Source organism: Lutjanus erythropterus, chromosome 23 (assembly GCF_056507025.1).
Source record: "Lutjanus erythropterus isolate fLutEry1 chromosome 23, fLutEry1.hap2, whole genome shotgun sequence".
NCBI classification, from domain to species: domain Eukaryota; kingdom Metazoa; phylum Chordata; class Actinopteri; order Lutjaniformes; family Lutjanidae; genus Lutjanus; species Lutjanus erythropterus.
This window is the reverse complement of record NC_139339.1, coordinates 16,073,103-16,092,749: the sequence shown is the minus strand read 5'-3', so window position 1 is coordinate 16,092,749 and position 19,647 is coordinate 16,073,103. Positions and strand designations below refer to the sequence as shown.

Sequence of the window (19,647 nt, the reverse complement as noted above, 5' to 3'; positions counted from 1 at the left end):
CGGCCAAGTCGACCATAAGCATTGAGGGCCGCAGCACTCTGAGACATATTAAAAGTGTTGTATGTTTAGCATGTTTTTTTTTAAACATTTTTCAAAAATCATTATTAGACAAATCTTCAGCATAGACAAATAAAACAACCCAATGAGTAATTTGTTTGTTTCAGGGAAAAGCAGAATGAAAGAACTCAATTTAACAAAACATGTTTTCAACACAGAACACCAACATGCTTGGGCAACATCTTTTTTTTTTTTTGGGGGGGGGGGGGGGGGTATTTACATAATTTTATTTGATTAATTTAATGGTCTGCCTCCCAGGAACACAGTGAATTAAATGAATATAATCTAAATGATCTTTTGTATATAAATGATCTTTTGAACAGTAGGGGTGAAATTATGTCTTATGTCCTAACAGTAGCTTATGTAGATGTCTGTGACCCTTTTACACAGTTTAATCAACTCTGTACAGTCAGACCACAAAAGTGGAAAAAAATAAAAATAAAACAATAAAAATACCATTATATATAAAACAAATGGCATGGTATCCCTAAATTAGGGATACATCATGGATGACTGCAAAAAATAACACATATACATATATTAAATAATATATAGAACATATAAAATATCTGCTGCTCACTGATTCTGCAAGACTTATCTTGGCAAAACCTTAAAATGTCAGCAAGGAAAGAATCAGTGTTAATTTTTATAATTCCCTGTCCTTGTAAAATCACATCCTCTTTCATCTATCAGTTGTTATACTGGAGGAACAGTTAGAGTGGCACACATGAACCACGCCGATATACATTTCATCACCATAACTTGACCAGTTCTGCATACTGACTGCTTGATCCTTGATCCCTCAGCCCAAGGCCGGGGTGGACCGCCTGAATGAATGTGGTGTGTTCTTTGTGGAGCAGAGTCATGGTGTCAGAGATGCTGTAAAAGGACAGAGTACCTGCCTCATAATCCAGGAACACTCCGATGTGGAAGGATTGAGGGCCTGACACCGGCGTGTTTTTTCTGTTGTGTTGGAAAGAGAAACCATGTGGGGAGCACTGTAAACTCCACGACTGATTATCATTTCCAAATTCTGATTTATGCATCAATGATCTGTCGAAGTTGTACGACACTGCCACAGACCAAGAACCACCACTGCAACTGACCTCCCAGTAGCATCGTTTTGACAGACCCTCTCTACACAACACCTGCTGAATCCTGTTGCCTGAGTATGAATTATAACCATAACCATAATTATATGAATTATGGGTGTTACTCATCACACGGCGGTATTCTTGTGAAATGGACAAGCTGTTGGAGACGGAATTCCCATCCAGGGTTAGAGGACAGCAATCTGACAGAAGAACAAAGCAGGAAAAAATGCAATAAAACCTTAGCCTTTATATTCACTTCATATATAATGAAAAGGTATGTATGTTTTGCAACTGCAAAAAATCTGATGATGTTGTCTGTTGTTTCACTCACAGCGCATAAACTCTTCTCTGGTCCTTGGCTCAGGTGGCACCACAACACCTATAGTAGACACTAACAACAACAAAAAAATCCAAAATATGACTAGACTTAAATAAAACCACCATATAACTTTGGATTTGTATATTTCTATCAGGTACCTGTGTCAGAGATCTGGGGCCATGTGTCATTCAGGAGTCTCTCTATGTCATCCTTCAGCTTTGTTATATAGTCGATCACAGTTTTGAATGACCGTTGAGGACACAGGACAGGTCCCCGAGGCACGTCTGGAGATTCACAGGAGGTAGACAAAGACTGGAAAGTCTGAAAAAGTTAAATAAAAAAACAAAACAAAACGGAGAAATTAGAAAAATAATAATTTCAAAAGCCAGCATCTGTGATTGTATTGGGGTTGTGTTACAACAGTGTGACAACAACAACATTTTTTTTTACAAATTGCTGTACACAGTGTTCAAACTTTTTGGAATTGGGGTTGTATTTACAATAAAAACACACACAATGTACTGTAGTTGATGGTAATTCCATTAAAACAATGTGAATTATTCTGCACTTGTTCTACATTTGTCCTGCTTTTGGTCAAAATAGTAAGAGATGACCAGTTACCTTTTACTTAAATTACAACAAAATCAAACTTGATATTCCTTTCATCATGTGCTGCACTGTTAAATTTGGCCAGCAGATGTCACCTGTAACCTGAATTTTGCATGTTACAGACACTGTACAGCACTGATTATTCAGTCATGTGGAATTAAATGATTTATACACAGGCACAGACACACTAAAAAACAGACAGAGAAAGTTTCTCTACACAACATTTGACAAGCGTCAGTGAACCTGCCTGAATGAAATGGATGTGGTCGTCCACATGACAAAGCTGTTCCAGTTTGGTGTTGCTCCTTCTCAGCTCGGTGATCTCCTCCTCCAGCCTCAGCTGCAGCTCCTCAGCCTGAGCGACAGCAGTTTTCTCCTGCGCTTTGATCAGCTGCCTCGCCGAAGTCTGTTTTTTCTTTATGGAGGAGATCAGCGCATCATAGATCTTATCACTGGTCTCCACTGCAGTCTCACTGCAACTCTGTTCAGAGAAAAAAAGAAACCAAATTTTTCTTTTAAAAATATGCTCTTTGTGACAAGGCTCTGTATTTTTGACACAATATGGTGTTAGTTACTCAGTGGTAATGACATTAGACATTATTTGATTTTATGGATGCTCTGGATGATAATATCCCAGCAAGCTGCTATCATCTCAGACAAAATCTAACAATTCCAGCACTATTTCATGTTGGACCCCATACATTTGACCCCCTTTCCCTTTTAATTAACCCACTTTAATGACAAACTGAATCAAGAAGTAAACACATGCATCTGTAGTAGTTGTTAAGTTCATGAAAATTATATACTATACCGGTTAAAAATGTATCAAAACTGAAAATATAGAATTAGAAGACAATAGTAAATGAGTTTCAAGTAATTAAACTAACTAAACCTGCTGAATGTTTATTTACATCAATAAAACTGATCAATCTATTTCATCAGCACCATGACAAACCTGAAAAAGATGAAATAATGAAGTCTAACTTCCACACCTTGAATTTCTTGAGAGCTTGGACCACCTCATTCACCTCCTTTTCTCGCTCCTGGCATCGACTCTGGACTTTCTTTTGACTCCCAGTCAGCTGTTTCTGAAATAATTTTTTGAGCAACAGCAAATGCCTCATTATAAAGAACTTTATTAATATAATTCTTATGTTTTCTAGAATTTGAAACACATTTGTGTGTTCCTGGCAATTATTAATAATTACATGTCAGTGTTTGTTTATTGTGTTTTTATTTCTACCTGTTCCTCGGCTCTCTCTGCTGCAGTTGACACCGTTTCGTGGTTCTTATGCTCATCTATAACACACAGATAGCAGATGCACTTCTTGTCTGTCTGGCAGTAGATCTCCATCAGCTTGTTGTGCTTCACACACATCTTTTCTTCTAGTGAGATTGTAGCTGAGACGAGCTGGTGCTTCTTCAACACAGGAACACTGTAGTGAGGCTCGAGGTGAGTTGAGCAGTAAGATGCCAAACATGTCAGGCAAGACATCGTGGCTTTGTTGGGTTTGGTCCCGCTGCAGAAATCACAGGCAACATCTGCTGGAATGGCACAGGCCACAGCAGCGGGGGGAGAAATCTGCTGGGTGCTTGACTTCTTCAGCTTCCCAACAGCCTAATATTGATAAAATAAAGGATGGTGAGAAGTGCTGTACATTACATGACAAACAGGACAAAAGTAAAACAGGGTAAGGCAGGGTGCCTCCAAAAGCAGGTTTAATGTGTAAATACTTTATTTTACATTAACATCTGCAATAAGTAATACAATATATGAACCATAATTGTCATGCAGATACGTAACTGGTTATGTTTTACACTGAAGCACCTTGAAATTACCTTGTGTTTTATAATTCAAGGTGTTTCTGGAATTTGATAACGGGTGCCAGGATCTGACAGAAGCAGACATACCTTTTTCTCCCTGAGTCAGGCCAGTCTTGTGGTCAGATATAAAATCTTGTTCATTTTGTATGATTTAGATCAGAATTGTTTAATCCTTGTTTTTCTGGATCCCAATAAACACACAGACACAAACACTTAAGCTCCTCCATCCGTCTACTGACCGATCTGTTAAAGACGAGCTGATAACTGTGATCCAGTGGACAGTGGATATGAAAATAAGTAAGTTGCTGAAGTCTAAGTTGTGAAAAATGTCACCCTAAAATATTAGGTCTGCACGACTTCGTAAAAAGTCATATTGCCCTTATTTTGTCTGAAATTGCGACCACATGATTAGTGGAAACGATCAGTTATGAATAAAATAAATAATAAATAAAATAAAATAAAAATATGAAATTTATTGAGGTCTATACCAAACAAACATATTTCCTTTCATCTGGAGAACAAGATTTTTAGGCCAGGTCTTTGTAGCACTACTCTACCTCATTATAATGCTGCTTTTTCACACATTTTGAACATTGCACTTGGCCATATTGTGATTTTATTGTGACTGTAAGTAATTGTGAATCCCTACTAAATACTGTAAATACTGTAGTATTTTTCCTGCCCTCACCTCAGCCAGCAAACTGTTGGTCTTGAGGACAGGCCTCGGATTGAAGCTCATCCTGCACTGAGGGCAGCTGTAGTTCTTCTTCCTCTTGGCCTGAGTCCAGCATCCCTCGATGCAGCTTCTGCAGTAATTGTGTCCACAGGGAATGGTGACTGGGTCTTTCAGCAGCTCCAGACACACTGAACAGCACAACTCATCCTGCTCCGGGTCGTCGTTGCTTTTGTAAAACAGCTCAGCCATTTTGAGGAGTGCCAGTCATCCAGAGAGAGATAAGCACCCTTAGTTTCGTTTTTCCTGAAGAGAGAAGTTGTTGTGGTTTCTTCCCACTGAGGCGGGGCTTTAAAGGAGAAGCCATCTTTAACGTCATCAGGGTAAATCATTTACTCTCATGTTCAGCTGCCTATTTATAGTGAGTTTCAGTTAGCTAGATGGGCAGGTGTATCAAGCTACAGTTTATTGTAAACCAAAAAAAAAAAAAAAAGAAGTCATAAACATAAAGTAAAAAGTCTAAATTATGAGCTAAAAGCTGTGAGATAAAACGTTAAAATTTTGAGACTGTGAGAAAAATGGTCACAGAGTCAAGATTATGATATTAAAATTGAAATTAAAAGGCTGAGATTTGAAAAAAGTCATAAAAAGTCGGACTTATGACACAAAACGTGAAAATATGAGGTAAGGCTGAGACAAAAAGTCATAAAACTCAACATTATGAGATAAAATCATTATTATGATATGTAAAGCCAGCAATATCAGATATACATAGGAACTTATTAGATAAAATGTCAAAATTATGAGAAAAGTAGTCATAAAAAGGTTGACATTATGAGATAAAAAGTTAAAATTATGTGATCGTAAAACAAAATTATGAGGTTAACAGTCCAAATTATGAGGGAAAAAAAGTCATTATTATGAAATAGAAAGCTAAAATCATGAGATATAAAGTTAAAATTAATCATATAGCTTAGTGCTTAGGTGTTTTTGTTATTTAGCCCACTCTTCTTGTTATTGTTTGGATTCAGTCTTTGCGTCAGTCCATCTCAGATGAGTTCGAGCCCAGAGAAGTCTGCAGAGTCTCTGGATGTTTTTGATTTATGGCCTTTGCTGTGTAAGGTAGAATCTGTGTACATTTGTCAATGCAACAACAAATGTCTTTCCAAAGTGTTCCTTAGCCTATGTAATATCCTTTAGACAATTATGTGGGTTTTTAATGCAGTTATTAATCCAGTTCTGCCTGAGGGGTCAAAGGTCACAGACATTCTGTGTTGGTGTGACTGAGTCTTTGGAGGATGTTGCTAATTAACCTTTGATGATCTCAGAGAATATATGTACATTTATTTATTTGTACATTAGTGTTGCAGGGCAACATAAACTAAATCAAATATCATGTTATTCTGACCAAAACCTCAATATCGCTAGTGCTGTGATATTGTTGGGACGACTGTTGGTGCTACTATTAATTAATTAGCTATTAATTCCTCCGCAGGTTGATTCGTCCGTTGTCTGTCTCTCGGGGGAAAGCTCAGCACTGCCCCTATAGGCCTGGAGCACTTCCGTTGTGTGACTGTATATGCGGCATTTTCGTTTTGCATTTGTTTTCTCATTTGCAGCGCGTTTCTGTATATGCGGCGTTTTCTTTTTGCATTTGTTTTCTCATTTGCAGCACGTTTCTGTATTTGCAGCGTTTTCGTTTTGCATCTGTTTTCCTATATGCAGCGTGTTTCTGTATTTGCAGTACGTTTCTGTTTATGCAGCGCGTTTCTGTATTTGCAGCGATTTCCTTTTGCATCTGTTTTCTTATATATACTTATGTATAGTGTAGTCACATATGCAGTGCTCAACTGTGTGTTAATCTGTTAAAATGTTTTGTCATTTATTATATGTAGCACTTGTGGATGCACAAAATTTTGTTATACAGCTGTGCAATGACAATAGAGGCAATCTATTCTATTCTATTCTATTCTATTCTATTCTATTACTGTAGTTTGTCTTTGGGGTTGCAGGAAACGTATAGTGTAAAAAGCAGCTCAGAAGTAATGAAACTTTTCCAATAAAATCAGCTTGCTAGCGTACCATAACTGGCACACGATGAACTGCTTTGCTCTGAAAGTAACTAAAACTGGCAACTGCTTACAAGCCTGTAAGTGTTCCAATTAATCTTACATCTACGAACCCAAATTACAAAATTGTTGGAACGTTGTGTAACACATTTTCAAACTTCTCAAAGACAAGATATTTCATGTTCAAACTCATAAACTTCATTGTTTTTGTAAATATATGTATTCTGAAGTGCTCAACAGTCTATGGTCTCTGATGTCATATTTTGCATTTTGTAATGCTCCACACCACCATTTTCAATGGGAGACAGGTCTATTGTAACACTTACAGGGGTCAAAGGTCACAGGAATTCAATGCTGATTTTCAACTTTGCTCTTTGCATACAGAGATTTTTCCACATTCTCTGAATCTTTTAATGATTGTAGATGGTGAAATCCCTAAACTTCTTGAAGTTTTGTGTTGAGAAATGATTTTCTCAAACTGTTGGACTATTGAATAGATTGTTTTCTTTACCATTTTAAATGCAATACAGAAATAATAGAAATAATAGAGACATTCTATTTTTGCAAAGGAGTTTTTTGTGCAAAGTTGTAACAAGGTATTTTAAATGGACACTGACACACGTGTTGGAAAATGCAACAATAATGTTTTAACTGGCACATTCTGTAAGCAAACCACTGTCAAATATTTAAAACTATTATTTATTAGTACTATTATTTATGGCAGCAAATTGCTGCCACAGCAGAAAAAGAAAGACAGATCAGTGTCACATTATATGAGGAACTTTTATTACTTTATTATAACAGTTTATCTATCTTACTGTTTTTATGTTATATTTTGATAACTTTCACGTTACAGCAATAAGTTGTCAACAAGTTGTTATACCATGCATATTTTTAACAAGATAAATAGTTTATTGACATGCCAAGAAAAGTTTCTTCTCATAAAGTGATAAGTTTGTATGTCATAAAAATGTGAAAATATTTTTGAAAATTTTAATTTTTTTTTCTGCCACGACAACAATATGCTGCCATAATAACAAGTTGCATCATGAATGTACATTTAAATAATATCATATTTTTACAGTAATTTACTTTAAGTGTAGTGCAGCAGGTGAAATGACAATAAGTAAAACAAATATCAGTAATAAATTGAAAAAGCACTAATTCCTAATGTCATTTAGGTATCATGAGAAATAAAATTTATATATGAATTTTCTGTGCATGTAAAATAACTAAGAAAAGGTTACTATAACTTACCGCTCATGTTTTCAAAACAGAGATCAGTGGTGAATTAAAAGATGATTCAGACCTTGAGAATGTTGTCTTGACTTGTTTCTCGACAGCGGGCTAAAGAAATGAACACATCACACAGTACACGTCTGTTTTTATACAAGTGTGCTCATTAATAATAAGCACAAGCCCTGTTGTATGTCAAAGAGCTGCAGAACTTAAGACTGAATACAAGAAAAACGTTTCTTCGTAATCAAATTATGTCATATGCTTTCATAAACAAATTTCATTACATTTATCCAGCAATTATTTGCAGCTGAAAAAAAGTATTTGTAAAATTTGCATAACTTGTGTATTCGTCACCACACTCAACTAATGCAATTTGTTTTATTTCATTTAATTTTTTATTTTATTACATTTTAATTTACAGAAGATACAGTCTTTAATTTGGATTAAGTTAAGAAAGAAATCTAGATTCCTGTAAAGTAATGTCAAAAAGGTTTTGTTCAATATAAACACTTACTATTTTTGTTTTTAGATGTCTCAGACTGTTGCAGATTTGTTATATTAAAACGCAGAACCTAATCAAGAACAGCATCACATGGTACTGGTGTACTTGTTCCTTATTTTTCTGGGTCAAAACAGATTATGGCAGCTTTGTCTTTTCATACCACTTTAGGGTGGAGTGTTTTCTCTGTAGGACAATGGTGGGCAGGGATGTTATTTTATGATTGTTTTATTTGTGACAGTAGCGTCACACTATATTAACAGTTCATGAAATGAAGGCCTCAGCTGAAGTTGGCCAATTAGTTGTGTTTGTCCATGATAGTAAATGTACTCAGTTATATATTACAGCATGATGTTGTTGTTGGGAACCTCAGGAATTTAGGGTTAGATGATAAATGTTATAAAATGTAGGTTTCAACTAAAATATTGTATTCTTGCATTAATTTTCTCATAAAACTGAGAAGATACAGTGTGTTTTAGTAATTTTTCTTAAACAGATAATGTAAAAGGTAGTATTTCAATGATAGACCTGCAGAATGTGAAATCATGTGACATGTCATTTAACTCCAAATGCCACTACCTTAAATCATTACAATAAAACTGCTCTCTAGTGGGTAGGTAATGTAATTGCACTATTTACAGTTTTTATGTTTGTTTTGTTCAGTCCTGATGTCTTCATAGACAGATTAATACTCCCAATTTACATAAAAGTTCAGTGCCTCCATTCATAATCCTTGATGAGACTGTTAGGTCGATGAATTAAGGATCAGGGGGCAAAACTTCCAGAGGACTTATGTATAATCCATAGCTTTATTGTTTTATTATGATTTTTACAGTAGATTCAACATTTTCAGAATACAAAAGTTTAAAAAGATAAAATAGAAAGTGATTCTCTGACACATCACAAGTCTTTAGCCAACAGTTTCATTTTAGCTGTTGTTTTCATCTCCCTCCTTAATTAATCATGTTTCTGTGCACAGTCAGACATCTATTTTAGTCAAAATTTCACAGTAACATATAATTAGATATGCTGTAGCATCAGTGAGCACAATACTCCAAAATCACAGTACATAATCGGCACAGGCTCTACTGATTTAAAAAAAAAAAAAAGAAAAAAGCTACAGAACTAAAATTACATTGGAGAAGAAAAACGTCATAGTTTTCTTTAATTTTCAAAAGCTTGAATAATATAAAACATAGTTTAATACAAGCATGTCAAGTAATAATTATAATACAGACAAACCCAGTTCCAAAAAAGTTGTAAGGTTGTGTAAAACGGTAATAAAAACAGAATGATTGCAAATAATTTGCTTGTATTCATTTGAATACATGCAGGCTTGTCTACAGTCTCCCATCGAAAATGTGGGGCGCATTATGAAGTGCAAAATACGAGGCGACACCAGACTGTTGAGCAACTGAAGCTTTCAAAACCTCAATAATTAGTGTCCTTAGTACTTACTGAGTGTTGTCAAAAGAAAAAGTGATATAACACAGTGGTATAAAGGCCCCTGTCCCAACATTTTTAGAGGATGTTGCAGGAATGTAATTCATTCTGAGTGTGTATTTCCAAAGCAGCAATAAAGTTTGATGAGTTAGAACTTGTCTTGTTGAATATAGGTCAAAAAGGATTTGGAAATCATTGCATTGTTGTCATTCATGTTTCACACTGCATCCACCTTTTTTGGAACTGGGGTTCTGATACATTAAATTAAAATTATCCTGACAAAAATCCATATGCTGCAAAATAATACCAACAAAAATATGCTCCAAATTAAAATTAGCACATACATGAAAAGGAAACTTTGTGTCAGGTGAAAGGTTTATGTCAACATTGGCGTGTTACGATAGCTATGTGGCTCCAAGGCTCAAAAGTTATAGAAGAAATGGTAAAGTTTGTAGTGACAGCAACACAATCAAGCCAAGGTTAAACAAAAGAATTCAGGGTTCTTTTGTTTTCCTCCTAAATTAATTGCTTACTTTACCATTCATAGGAGTTGGGTTTTTGTAAATCTTATAGAATACATACTTCTATAATAGCAGGAATAAAAACACTAACAACGAAAGCAATAATGATGCTCCAAACAAAAAGAACGGGGTCCCTATGATTTGTACTTGGGCACAAAATGATAACAGTAGCAATGAGTAGAAGGCAACCACCAGCAATATGATTCCAATATGTTGTGGCAGATCCTTCAAAAAATCTTTAATTTTATCAATTATTTGTAATACCCATTTTATTGCTGCAACGATTCCCCATACTCCTCCTCCTACTGCCCCCAGAGTTAAAACTGACTTAAGTGCTGTTCCTACTGTACTTGATGCTCCTGCTGCACTTGATGCTCCTGCTGCACCTGATGCTCCTGCTGCACTTGATGCTCCTGCTGCACCTGATGCTCCTGCTGCACCTAATGCTCCTGCTGCACTTGATGCTCCTGCTGCACCTGATGCTCCTGCTGCACCTGATGCTCCTGCTGCACTTGATGCTCCTGCTGCACCTGATGCTCCTGCTGCACCTGATGCTCCTGCTGCACCTGATGCTCCTGCTGCACTTGATGCTCCTGCTGCACCTGATGCTCCTGCTGCACTTGATGCTCCTGCTGCACCTGATGCTCCTGCTGCACTTGATGCTCCTGCTGCACCTGATGCTCCTGCTGCACTTGATGCTCCTGCTGCACTTGATGCTCCTGCTGCCCCTGCCCCGGCTGCTGCTGCACCTGCTGCTGCTGCTGCCCCGGCTGCTGCTGCACCTGCTGCTGCTACTCCTGTTGCAACTTCGAAGAGGCAACCTAGAAAATTTCCTTTTCCGCCACCTCCTGCTGCTTGTCCTCCTTGTTTTGGTTTTGCTTGTGTGTCTTTTCCTGTCCCTGTTGCTACTTCTTCTATTTCTCCTTTTTGTTCTGCTGTTTCCAATTCTCTTTGTTCTTCTTTTCCTCTTTTTGCTTCTTCCTCTGTTCTTGTTGCCTCTGTTTCTTCTTCTGTTTCTTTTCCTGGATCTTTTCCCTCCGCTGCTTCTCTTTCTTCTTCACCTTCCTCTTTTGTTGCTGCCTTTTCCTCTGCCTCTGTTGCTGTTTTCTTCTCTACTGCGCTTTTCTTTCTTTCTGCTGCTTCTTCTTCATTATGTTCTTTTATTTCTTCTTCATCTTCTCCCTCTTCTGCATCTGTTACTGCCTCTTCTTCTGCCTGTGTTTCCTTTTTCTCCTCTGATTTGTCCTCCTCTTCTGCTTCTTCTTCTTTATCATGCTCTTTTATTTCTTCTTCATCTTCCTCTTTTGTTGCTGCCTCTTCTTCTGCCTCTGTTTCCTCCTCTGATTTGTCCTCCTCTCCTTCTGCTTCTTCTTCATCATGTTGTTCTATTTCTTCTTTATCTTCCTCTTCTGTTGCTGCCTCTTCTTCTGCCTCTGTTGCTGTTTCTTCCTCTAATGCATCCTCCCCTGTTTCTGCTGCTTCTTCGGCATCATGTTCTTTTATTTCTTCTTCATCTCCTTCCTCCTCTGCTTCTGTTGCTGCCTGTTCTTCCTCTGCTTCTCCAGCTACATCTTCCTTTGCCTCCTGCAAAACTACAACAGCTGGCCTGAAGAAAGCTTCTGCCAGTGGTTTTGCTGCAGGACCTGTTAATTTGATCCACACATTCTTGGAGACACTGTTCACAGCCATACTGCTGGTGTTTCCTTGTGTCATTTTCCCTACTGATGTTCTGTTGCTCTCTTCTCTCTCCACTGCTTGTAGCATCTCACTGGTGTAGCAGCCTTTGTTTTCCATCACTATCTTGTCTGTTGTGTTGAGCAGCTCTGCCACCTGGAATCTGTTGCTCCTGTATTCATCACGTTGGTTGTCCTTCCAGTATCTGTTATCAACAACATGGCAGCGGCCACCACACTTCTTCACTAGATCACTGAGAAATTTATTACGATCAACAAACTCCTCAATTTTCATCCCTTCTGGGAGTTGGTCTCCATGAGTGAAGACAACAGCAGTATATTTCAAAGCTTCCTCAGAAAAATATTGAAATATTTTCATGACAACAGCCTTCTCCTGCTCTGTGAATTTCTCAACTTTCAGCACAATGAAAAAAGCATGAGGCCCAGGGGTGCACTCTGAGAAGCACCTCACTATCTCACACTGCAGCTCCTCCTCAGTGGTGCTGGAGTCAAAGAAACCAGGAGTGTCGATCAGAGTAATTCTTCTTCCTTCAACAGATTTGGACACTGTCTGACATTCACTTGTTCCACAGATGGGTGCATGCTTTATTTTGAACACATCCTCTCCAAATATGGTGTTTGCTAGACTGCTCTTCCCAGCTCCAGTTTTTCCTAGCAGGACGATCCTGTAGTATTTTAGTACTAGAAGAGAATTATGATATAAATAAATAAAATTAATACTGTGCATTTGTGTTTGGTATGTTTTCTTAACTTCCCACTAGGAGTCTGAAAATGTTTTTGGTTAAAAAATGTAAACATAGAAATATGACAGTACAATAAAATTATAATTACAAGGAAGAAGGACTGCTGATAACAGTAACCTGGTAATATTACTGTTAAAGGCTCAATTATTTTGTGTGTATATACTGTAGGCCTAAGTGAAAGGTAGCTCTTTGGCACATTAATACCCTGATTACAGTGAAAATGAAGCAACTGGAGGGAACTATTCATATGTGGGCCATATGTACACCATCTCCACACATAAAGTGGTAATTTGTTTACCAGCCACTAATCCCAATTCCAAAAGATTGGGGACATTGTGTAAAATGTAAATACATACAATACAATACAATGATTTGCAAATAATTAGCATGACAATAAATAACCTTGAATGCTTGAAATCATTTTTAACTTCTATTCAGTTGCATACAGTAAGACAAGATATTTAATGTTTAAACTGATTAACTTTATTGTTTTTTGTAAAGAAACACTCATGGCTGTGCGTTAGTTCCCATGGCATTATGGGTAAGTTTTACATCTGTGAAGGCCCCATTACTGCTGAAAGGTACATACAGGGAGCAATTAATTTATCTTTTCAAATACGTTTTTACCTCTGATTCTTTTTCCAGCTCCCGCTGCTCCTGCGATGACAATCCTTGATGGTGGCCCTATGAGAACGAAATGATCAAGAATAACTAATACTGAACAGACTCTTTGCTTTTGGCATCATCTTGTACTCTGTCCTCTTGTTTTTAGAAGCAGTTTGACCATTCATTTATGCTGTCACAGCAAATGCCTACATAATGCAGGCTTAGTTACACTGCTAATTAGTCACAGAAGTGACTTTTTCAAAAAATGCATTTCATCAACATCACTTAATCATTTTGAAAACAGAGGCCAGTCTTCACTGATAACACTGAACTTCCTATCAACCAATAGTTGTGAGTTAAAGCCATTAGTCAACTTGAGGGTCTCTCAAACTCATTCTCCTACTCTCTCATACTTTGCCCTGAATAAATGCTCCCATTGTTATTTTTCCTCCAATGTGACCACTTACCCGACACTGCTTTGACTCCTGCTGCTGATTCTTCTTCTGCTTTTCCCTCCTCTGCTCCTCTTGTTGCTTCCTTGTTTTCCTGCACAGCTACATCAGCTGGTCCAGAGAAAGCTTTCGCCATTGATTCTGCCGCAGGCCCTGTCAGTTTGATCCACACGTTCTTAGAGACAGCGTTAATGGGTTTTTTGGTGGTCTCTTCCTCTAATATATGTCCTGCTGACTGACTATCGCACTCTTCATGCATTTGTTTCTTAACTGCTTGTAGCATTTCATTGGTGTAGTAGCCTCCTTTGTTTTCCTTCACCATCTTCTCTATGGTGTTGAGCATCTCTGCCACATGGACCTGGTTGCTCCTGTATTCATCCTGTTGCTCATTCTTCCAGTTTTTATTATCAACAACGTGGCACCGATCACCGCACTTCTTCACCAGGTAACTCAGATTCTTATTCTGACTGACAAACTCCTCAATCTTCATCCCTTCAGGGAGGTCATCACCATGAGTGAAGACAACTGCAGAATATCTGAAAGCTGCTTCAGAGAAACACTGAAGTATATTCTTGATGACCGCCTGCTCCTGCTCTGTGTATTTCTTCACTTTGAGCACTATGAGAAAAGCGTGAGGCCCAGGAGAGCACTCTGTGATACACTTCATCATCTCAGTCTTCATCACCTTTGACCTTCTTGGTTCAAAGAAACCAGGAGTGTCGACCAAAGTGATGCTTCTTCCATTGACAGACTTTGTTACTGTTTGACATGTACTTGTTGAGGAGAAACGGTTTATCTTGATGACAGTCTCTCCAAATATAGTGTTAGCCAGGCTACTTTTCCCTGCTCCTTTTTTTCCCAGCAGAACGATCCTCCTTGTTGGCAGCACTAGAGGAGACAAATGGAAATGTATGTTGTATGATTAATACTTAATGCTATTAAATTAATGCTACTTAAAGCAGGGCTATTATGACATGATACCCCAGTGGACACACTAATTTTCACCCCCTTTTCTGTGACTCTTTAGCTTGTATTTCCATATGCGTTTCCTGCTTTGCTTGACTTGGTTTGATTCAGCTCATCAGTACAGCAAGGCAGAGTCTGCACCAGCTTGAAGATGAGTATTTAACTGATTGGTGCTCGTCTTTAGTGAAGCATCTTTAAAAAATGGTGTATAAATATTTTATTTCTGACAAATTCTTCAGAATAAACGTCCCCTGTTATTTTGTCGTCTAAAAGCTTATATTATGAAGCAGCAAAATAAGGAAATGCTGGGTAACTTTAATAACAGTAGCATGAATCCCACTTGCAAGCAGATATGAAACAGTAAAATAAAGCAGATACCTGAAAGTAGAAACAAAAAGGCAGAACAGACACATCACTGCATATATATATAACATAAATAGGTCTACTGGCAGTAGAAAAGGGTTAAAACCTATTTTAGTGGGTTTAGCTGCATTTAAAAACCCTGCGTATATGCGCTAATTTTGGTGTAAATACATGCACAAAATTGAATTTTTTGGCATGTTTTCAAAACTCCTTACACCATCAACATTCATTATGTAACATTGCTGAAAAGTGTAAGATATAACACAAAACAGTCACACCTACAGTCATTTAGTGGTGATAAAAAATGCTGAGAAAGTGCAATCTGCTGCATCATATAAGTACTGTATGTTGTATACACAGGCCAAAGCTTTTAATCCACATCACATCCATTGATCAGAGGCCATGATTTCTCTTCCAACTAATGCTGTTCTGTGTCACCATCTAGAGGCTGCTGAATATAGTGCAGTGTTGCATTGTGTTTTTTGGTGTTTTAGATTTCTGTTTCTGTTTTGTCGCTCTATCTCAGCCTCTCCCTCTGTATCAGCCCCTCCTTGTCTCTCTTTCACTTTTAATTCTGCTATTTTTATGTCTCTTTAGGCTGAACAATAACCAAATGTTGTAATACTTGGTAAAATGATATATAAGCCTACTCATGATTAGCCTTTTTATTCAGTGACAGTGTCAGTTATCAGCATTGGTTGAGATTTAGCCTAAATGTGTGCCCAGATTACAGATACATTTTATTTGACAGAAATGTCTCTACCCACAAAGATGAACACTCACAAACGCTAAATTTGTGTATATTTTGTTTCTAGAGAGATTTATTTCTACCCCCAACCAACACATTTACCCATCTGCCACCGAGTCTAGTTGAAACTACGGATGAGAAATTCAGTCATGCAGACAAAAGAGAGATGAAATACAGTGAGCAGTGTTAATAAAAGTATAATAAAGGTAAGAAATAATCTTAACTTACTGTCCATGTTGTTAGAATTCGTGAGGAGTCACTGGATGTACTGACAGTCTGTGTGTCTCTTGTCCTGTGCTCTGATGCAGCTTTTATTCTAGTTTCACTTTCACTTGCTATTTTAGGAGTGAGGGGATTTTGAGAGTTTATTATGTCTCTTGAGATCAAACAAGAGTTAACAGTCTGCCATCAGACATGCAAACATAGCATTAACAGTTACAAAGGATTTTCTTGCAGCATTTCACATAATTTGTGTTCATGTGGAAATTTTGGAAATAGAAATGGACCGACAAAAGGTTTTAAAATATGCAATTAACTTTTATTCAAGGAAAAGTGGGGATAGCTACACACTGATGATGATGATTGTGTGTTTTGTCTCCCCCAGCAGTGAAATGTTTTTTGTTTGTTTGTTTTTGGGGTTTTTTGTTTTGTTTTTCAGATCTTGATGTCTGTGAAGTTCCCCGTCCTTTTCCTGTGATCCTCCATATTTAAAGTTTCCATAAATTATAATCACTGGCTACAAATTAAAGGGACAGCAGGAGATTGTTAATAATGTATCATAGCAACTAGTCTTAAGTTTGGTTGATGCAAGTGAGGAACAACAACACAGACTGACTTAGCAGTTAAGGCCAGGTTTATTTCAATTTATTTATTGTTCATATTTGATGATAAACTGCAAAACACATAGAACCAAAACATTTTAGCAGTAACTGGTACTTTCTGGTTTGCTTTTGCAACAGGAAACAGTGATAGTAGGTGAACACTGCAGCAACAACACATGAGAAAACAAAATATGAAGTTCAACAATGTTACATTTGAATAAAGGAAATATCACACTTAACATCCAAACAGGCTGTAGTTGATTGATAGATTTAATATATTATTGGTTATATATTGTACTGTACATGCATTGATCAACTCATCAAACCAACACTCTAAGATTAACTCATGAAGAAAAAGGAATAAATGACTCAAGTTTAAAGTTCATACAAGAAGTACAACCTATTATATATTACATATGAATAAACAATCAGCTCAGTTGTTTAGATCATTGGTTTCCAAACTATTAAGCTGTCAGATTGACCTTTATTTCACTAAAATACAATCTGAATGCTTTGCTTCCCAAACTATTAACTGTTAATGATTGCTAATAATTGCAGGACGTGGGGGATATATGACTCATTATATACATTTTAAGTCTATTTCAACTTTAGCTGTGATCACCTGTGGTCTTATTGACTGATTCATCTTTAACAGATTTTAACTTTATTCTTTTCAACCTCTGCTGCCATCCTTGCTGTCTCCTCTGGTGTATCTGCTCCCTAAACCCTAACATATGTTGCAAGAGCTAAATGCCCCAGTCACTACACCAAAAAGATATGTTAATAATTCCAACAATGTATTAGATTCCCATTTATTCCAAAGCTTTTCAAATGCTTTGACCTTAGCCTGCTCTCTGATCTCAGTCTCTGATAGTTCTGGTGATGACTGTTTAATGAGCTCCATCTGATGTTGTATTTCTTTCTCCACTTCTTGTAGCTTCTCATTGGTGTAGTAGCCTCCTGTGTTTTTCCTCATCATCTTTCCTATTGACTTCAGTAGCTCCTCCACCTGGACCTGGTTGTTCCTGTATTCATCCGTTGGATTTTCTTTCCAGTATTTATTATCAACGACGTGGCACCGGTCTCCACACTCCTTCACCAGAGCACTCAAAGTCTTACTCTGGCAGACCAACTCCTCAATTTTCGTTCCTTCAGGAAGCTGGTCACCATGAGTGAAGAGGAGAGTTGCATACTTCAAAGCTTCTTCAGAAAATTGTTGCTGTATTCCTTTGATGACAGCTTCCTCTTGCTTTGTGTATTTCTCCACTTTCAGCACAGTGAGGAAAGCATGAGGCCCAGGAGCGCACTCTGTGATACACCTCACTAACTCACGCTTTAGCTCCTCCTCAGATCTCTCTGTGTCAAAGAAACCAGGGGGGTCAATCAAAGTCATGTTTCTTCCACTGACGGATTTGGTTTCAGCTTGACATACACTTGTATGAGAGTTAAAAGTGTGGCCGGTCTCGAACAGTTCCTCTCCAAATATGGTGTTAGCCAGGCTGCTTTTCCCAGATCCAGTTTTCCCCACAATGACAATTCTCACTGGGTCTGACGCTGAAAAAGAAAAATCATCATCAATGTGGATATATCAATGTTCGTCAAAAGTGAATAATTTTTTTCACACATAAAAAGATACACATGAGCTCAGTTACAAAAAAAATCATTGGTTTATAATCACAGAGAAAGCATTTAGTACTTTGTCTATAAAATGGCTGTATTATGATCATAAAGTAGTTAATGGTGTTAACACAGAAAGACACACATGAGCATTTAAGTGATCAAGAACATCTAATCTACCTAATTTCTTAGCTGAAAGTGATTCCACCACTGACCAACAAAAGCCTGGTCTAAAGTCAGCAGCACATTGTTAATTTTGTAAAATTTTAGTGATAAGTTCCTAGTTCCTTTTATTTCATGACTAAATTGTGAAGACGACATAAATGAAAAAAAACATTGACCACAAAAATGACGACAATATGTCATTCTGCTCGATAAATAAAGTCAAGACGGAGTAGTTGGGTCTGTTGTTTCGATCGAATTAGATCACGTTAATCAACCATCTCAAAGCACAAATAAATCTGGTGTGAGCCTCATCTTCACCAGCAGCCTGTCAGCCGAAGGTAAGGCTGAGTTTATTGTTCCCGGTTACGATGCCTTGCGGATTATAGATATGCAGAAAAAAAGACAAAAGACACCTGAAAACACAGAGTCTGCTGAGGTATACGTCGGATAAATAAGTTGGCTGATTTGATAACATGTATGGTAAAGGGATAGGTCACCCAGAAATGAAAATTCAGTCATTAGTTACTCACCATCATTCCAACTGAGAGTGAGTTTTTTTATTTTGTTAGCCCACAAAACATTGAGGGTGAGTAGACAATGACTGAATTGTCACGTTTGGGTGAACTATCCCTTTAAGTCCCTTTTAGAACTAAAAGTTAGTGCAGCTCAAGTTCTATGTGGATTCAAGGGTGCATATATATATATATGTAGATATATATATATATATATATATATATATATATATATATAGATAGATAGATATGTATATATAGTAGTGCTTGTGATGTTCTAAATAAATAACAAATAAATAAATACCAATGTTAAAATTGAGAAGTTTGAACTTGTTATCCCATTTATTGTGTCCTTACTAAGTTTATACAGTTAGATGAACCCAGGATTCTCGGTTACAACTATACTATTATATAGATCCTACAGCCTCTGAGTTATGGCCAAAAGCACCACTTCTGTGGTAATTTGTGAGGTTAACTGTAATCATTCATCCTTGGGTCGAGGTGGGTGCTGATGAAATTCCATCCAGGTATTCCTGTGATATCATGTTCACAAAATGGGACATACTTGAGGTCACAGTGACCTTTGACCTCCAAATTCTAATACAAATTTGAA

General features: G+C 37.3%; 3 protein-coding genes across 3 annotated transcripts; all 3 read right to left on the bottom strand.

The window, feature by feature from the left end:
- Positions 1 to 598: 598 nt before the first annotated feature.
- On the bottom strand, positions 599 to 5,065 carry LOC146305882 (E3 ubiquitin/ISG15 ligase TRIM25-like). Its single transcript, XM_084711715.1, has 7 exons — positions 4,592 to 5,065; positions 3,323 to 3,697; positions 3,072 to 3,167; positions 2,327 to 2,560; positions 1,629 to 1,791; positions 1,483 to 1,542; positions 599 to 1,351 (listed from the first exon to the last, which is right to left on the bottom strand). The coding sequence occupies exons 1-7, from the start codon at positions 4,826 to 4,828 to the stop codon at positions 810 to 812; spliced, it is 1,707 nt and encodes a 568-aa protein (XP_084567841.1). The 5' UTR covers positions 4,829 to 5,065; the 3' UTR covers positions 599 to 809.
- Positions 5,066 to 8,967: 3,902 nt separating this feature from the next.
- LOC146305881 (uncharacterized) lies at positions 8,968 to 14,647 on the bottom strand. The gene is made up of 3 exons (XM_084711716.1): positions 13,858 to 14,647; positions 13,412 to 13,468; positions 8,968 to 12,722 (listed from the first exon to the last, which is right to left on the bottom strand). Exons 1-3 carry the CDS (start codon positions 14,522 to 14,524, stop codon positions 10,411 to 10,413), a joined length of 3,036 nt encoding a protein of 1,011 aa, XP_084567842.1. The 5' UTR covers positions 14,525 to 14,647; the 3' UTR covers positions 8,968 to 10,410.
- Positions 14,648 to 16,017: 1,370 nt separating this feature from the next.
- LOC146305880 (GTPase IMAP family member 7-like) lies at positions 16,018 to 18,133 on the bottom strand. Its single transcript, XM_084713151.1, has 2 exons — positions 17,582 to 18,133; positions 16,018 to 16,047 (listed from the first exon to the last, which is right to left on the bottom strand). Exons 1-2 carry the CDS (start codon positions 18,131 to 18,133, stop codon positions 16,018 to 16,020), a joined length of 582 nt encoding a protein of 193 aa, XP_084569277.1.
- Between the last annotated feature and the right edge of the window lie 1,514 nt (positions 18,134 to 19,647).

Excerpts from the sequence above, each read along its gene's own strand:
- LOC146305881 (XM_084711716.1), bottom strand. The coding sequence starts at position 14,524 with ATGAAGACTGAGATGATGAAGTGTATCACAGAGTGCTCTCCTGGGCCT. Across the intron at positions 13,469-13,857 it reads AGGAGTCAAAGCAGTGTCGG|GGCCACCATCAAGGATTGTC; the intron begins GTAAGTGGTCAC and ends TCGTTCTCATAG. Across the intron at positions 12,723-13,411 it reads AGCTGGAAAAAGAATCAGAG|TACTAAAATACTACAGGATC; the intron begins GTAAAAACGTAT and ends ATTCTCTTCTAG.
- LOC146305882 (XM_084711715.1), bottom strand. The coding sequence starts at position 4,828 with ATGGCTGAGCTGTTTTACAAAAGCAACGACGACCCGGAGCAGGATGAG. Across the intron at positions 3,698-4,591 it reads CCAACAGTTTGCTGGCTGAG|GCTGTTGGGAAGCTGAAGAA; the intron begins GTGAGGGCAGGA and ends TATCAATATTAG. Across the intron at positions 2,561-3,071 it reads AAGCTCTCAAGAAATTCAAG|AGTTGCAGTGAGACTGCAGT; the intron begins GTGTGGAAGTTA and ends TTCTCTGAACAG.
- LOC146305880 (XM_084713151.1), bottom strand. The coding sequence starts at position 18,133 with ATGACTTTGATTGACCCCCCTGGTTTCTTTGACACAGAGAGATCTGAG. Across the intron at positions 16,048-17,581 it reads AGATCAGAGAGCAGGCTAAG|TTTCAACTAGACTCGGTGGC; the intron begins GTCAAAGCATTT and ends TCTCATCCGTAG.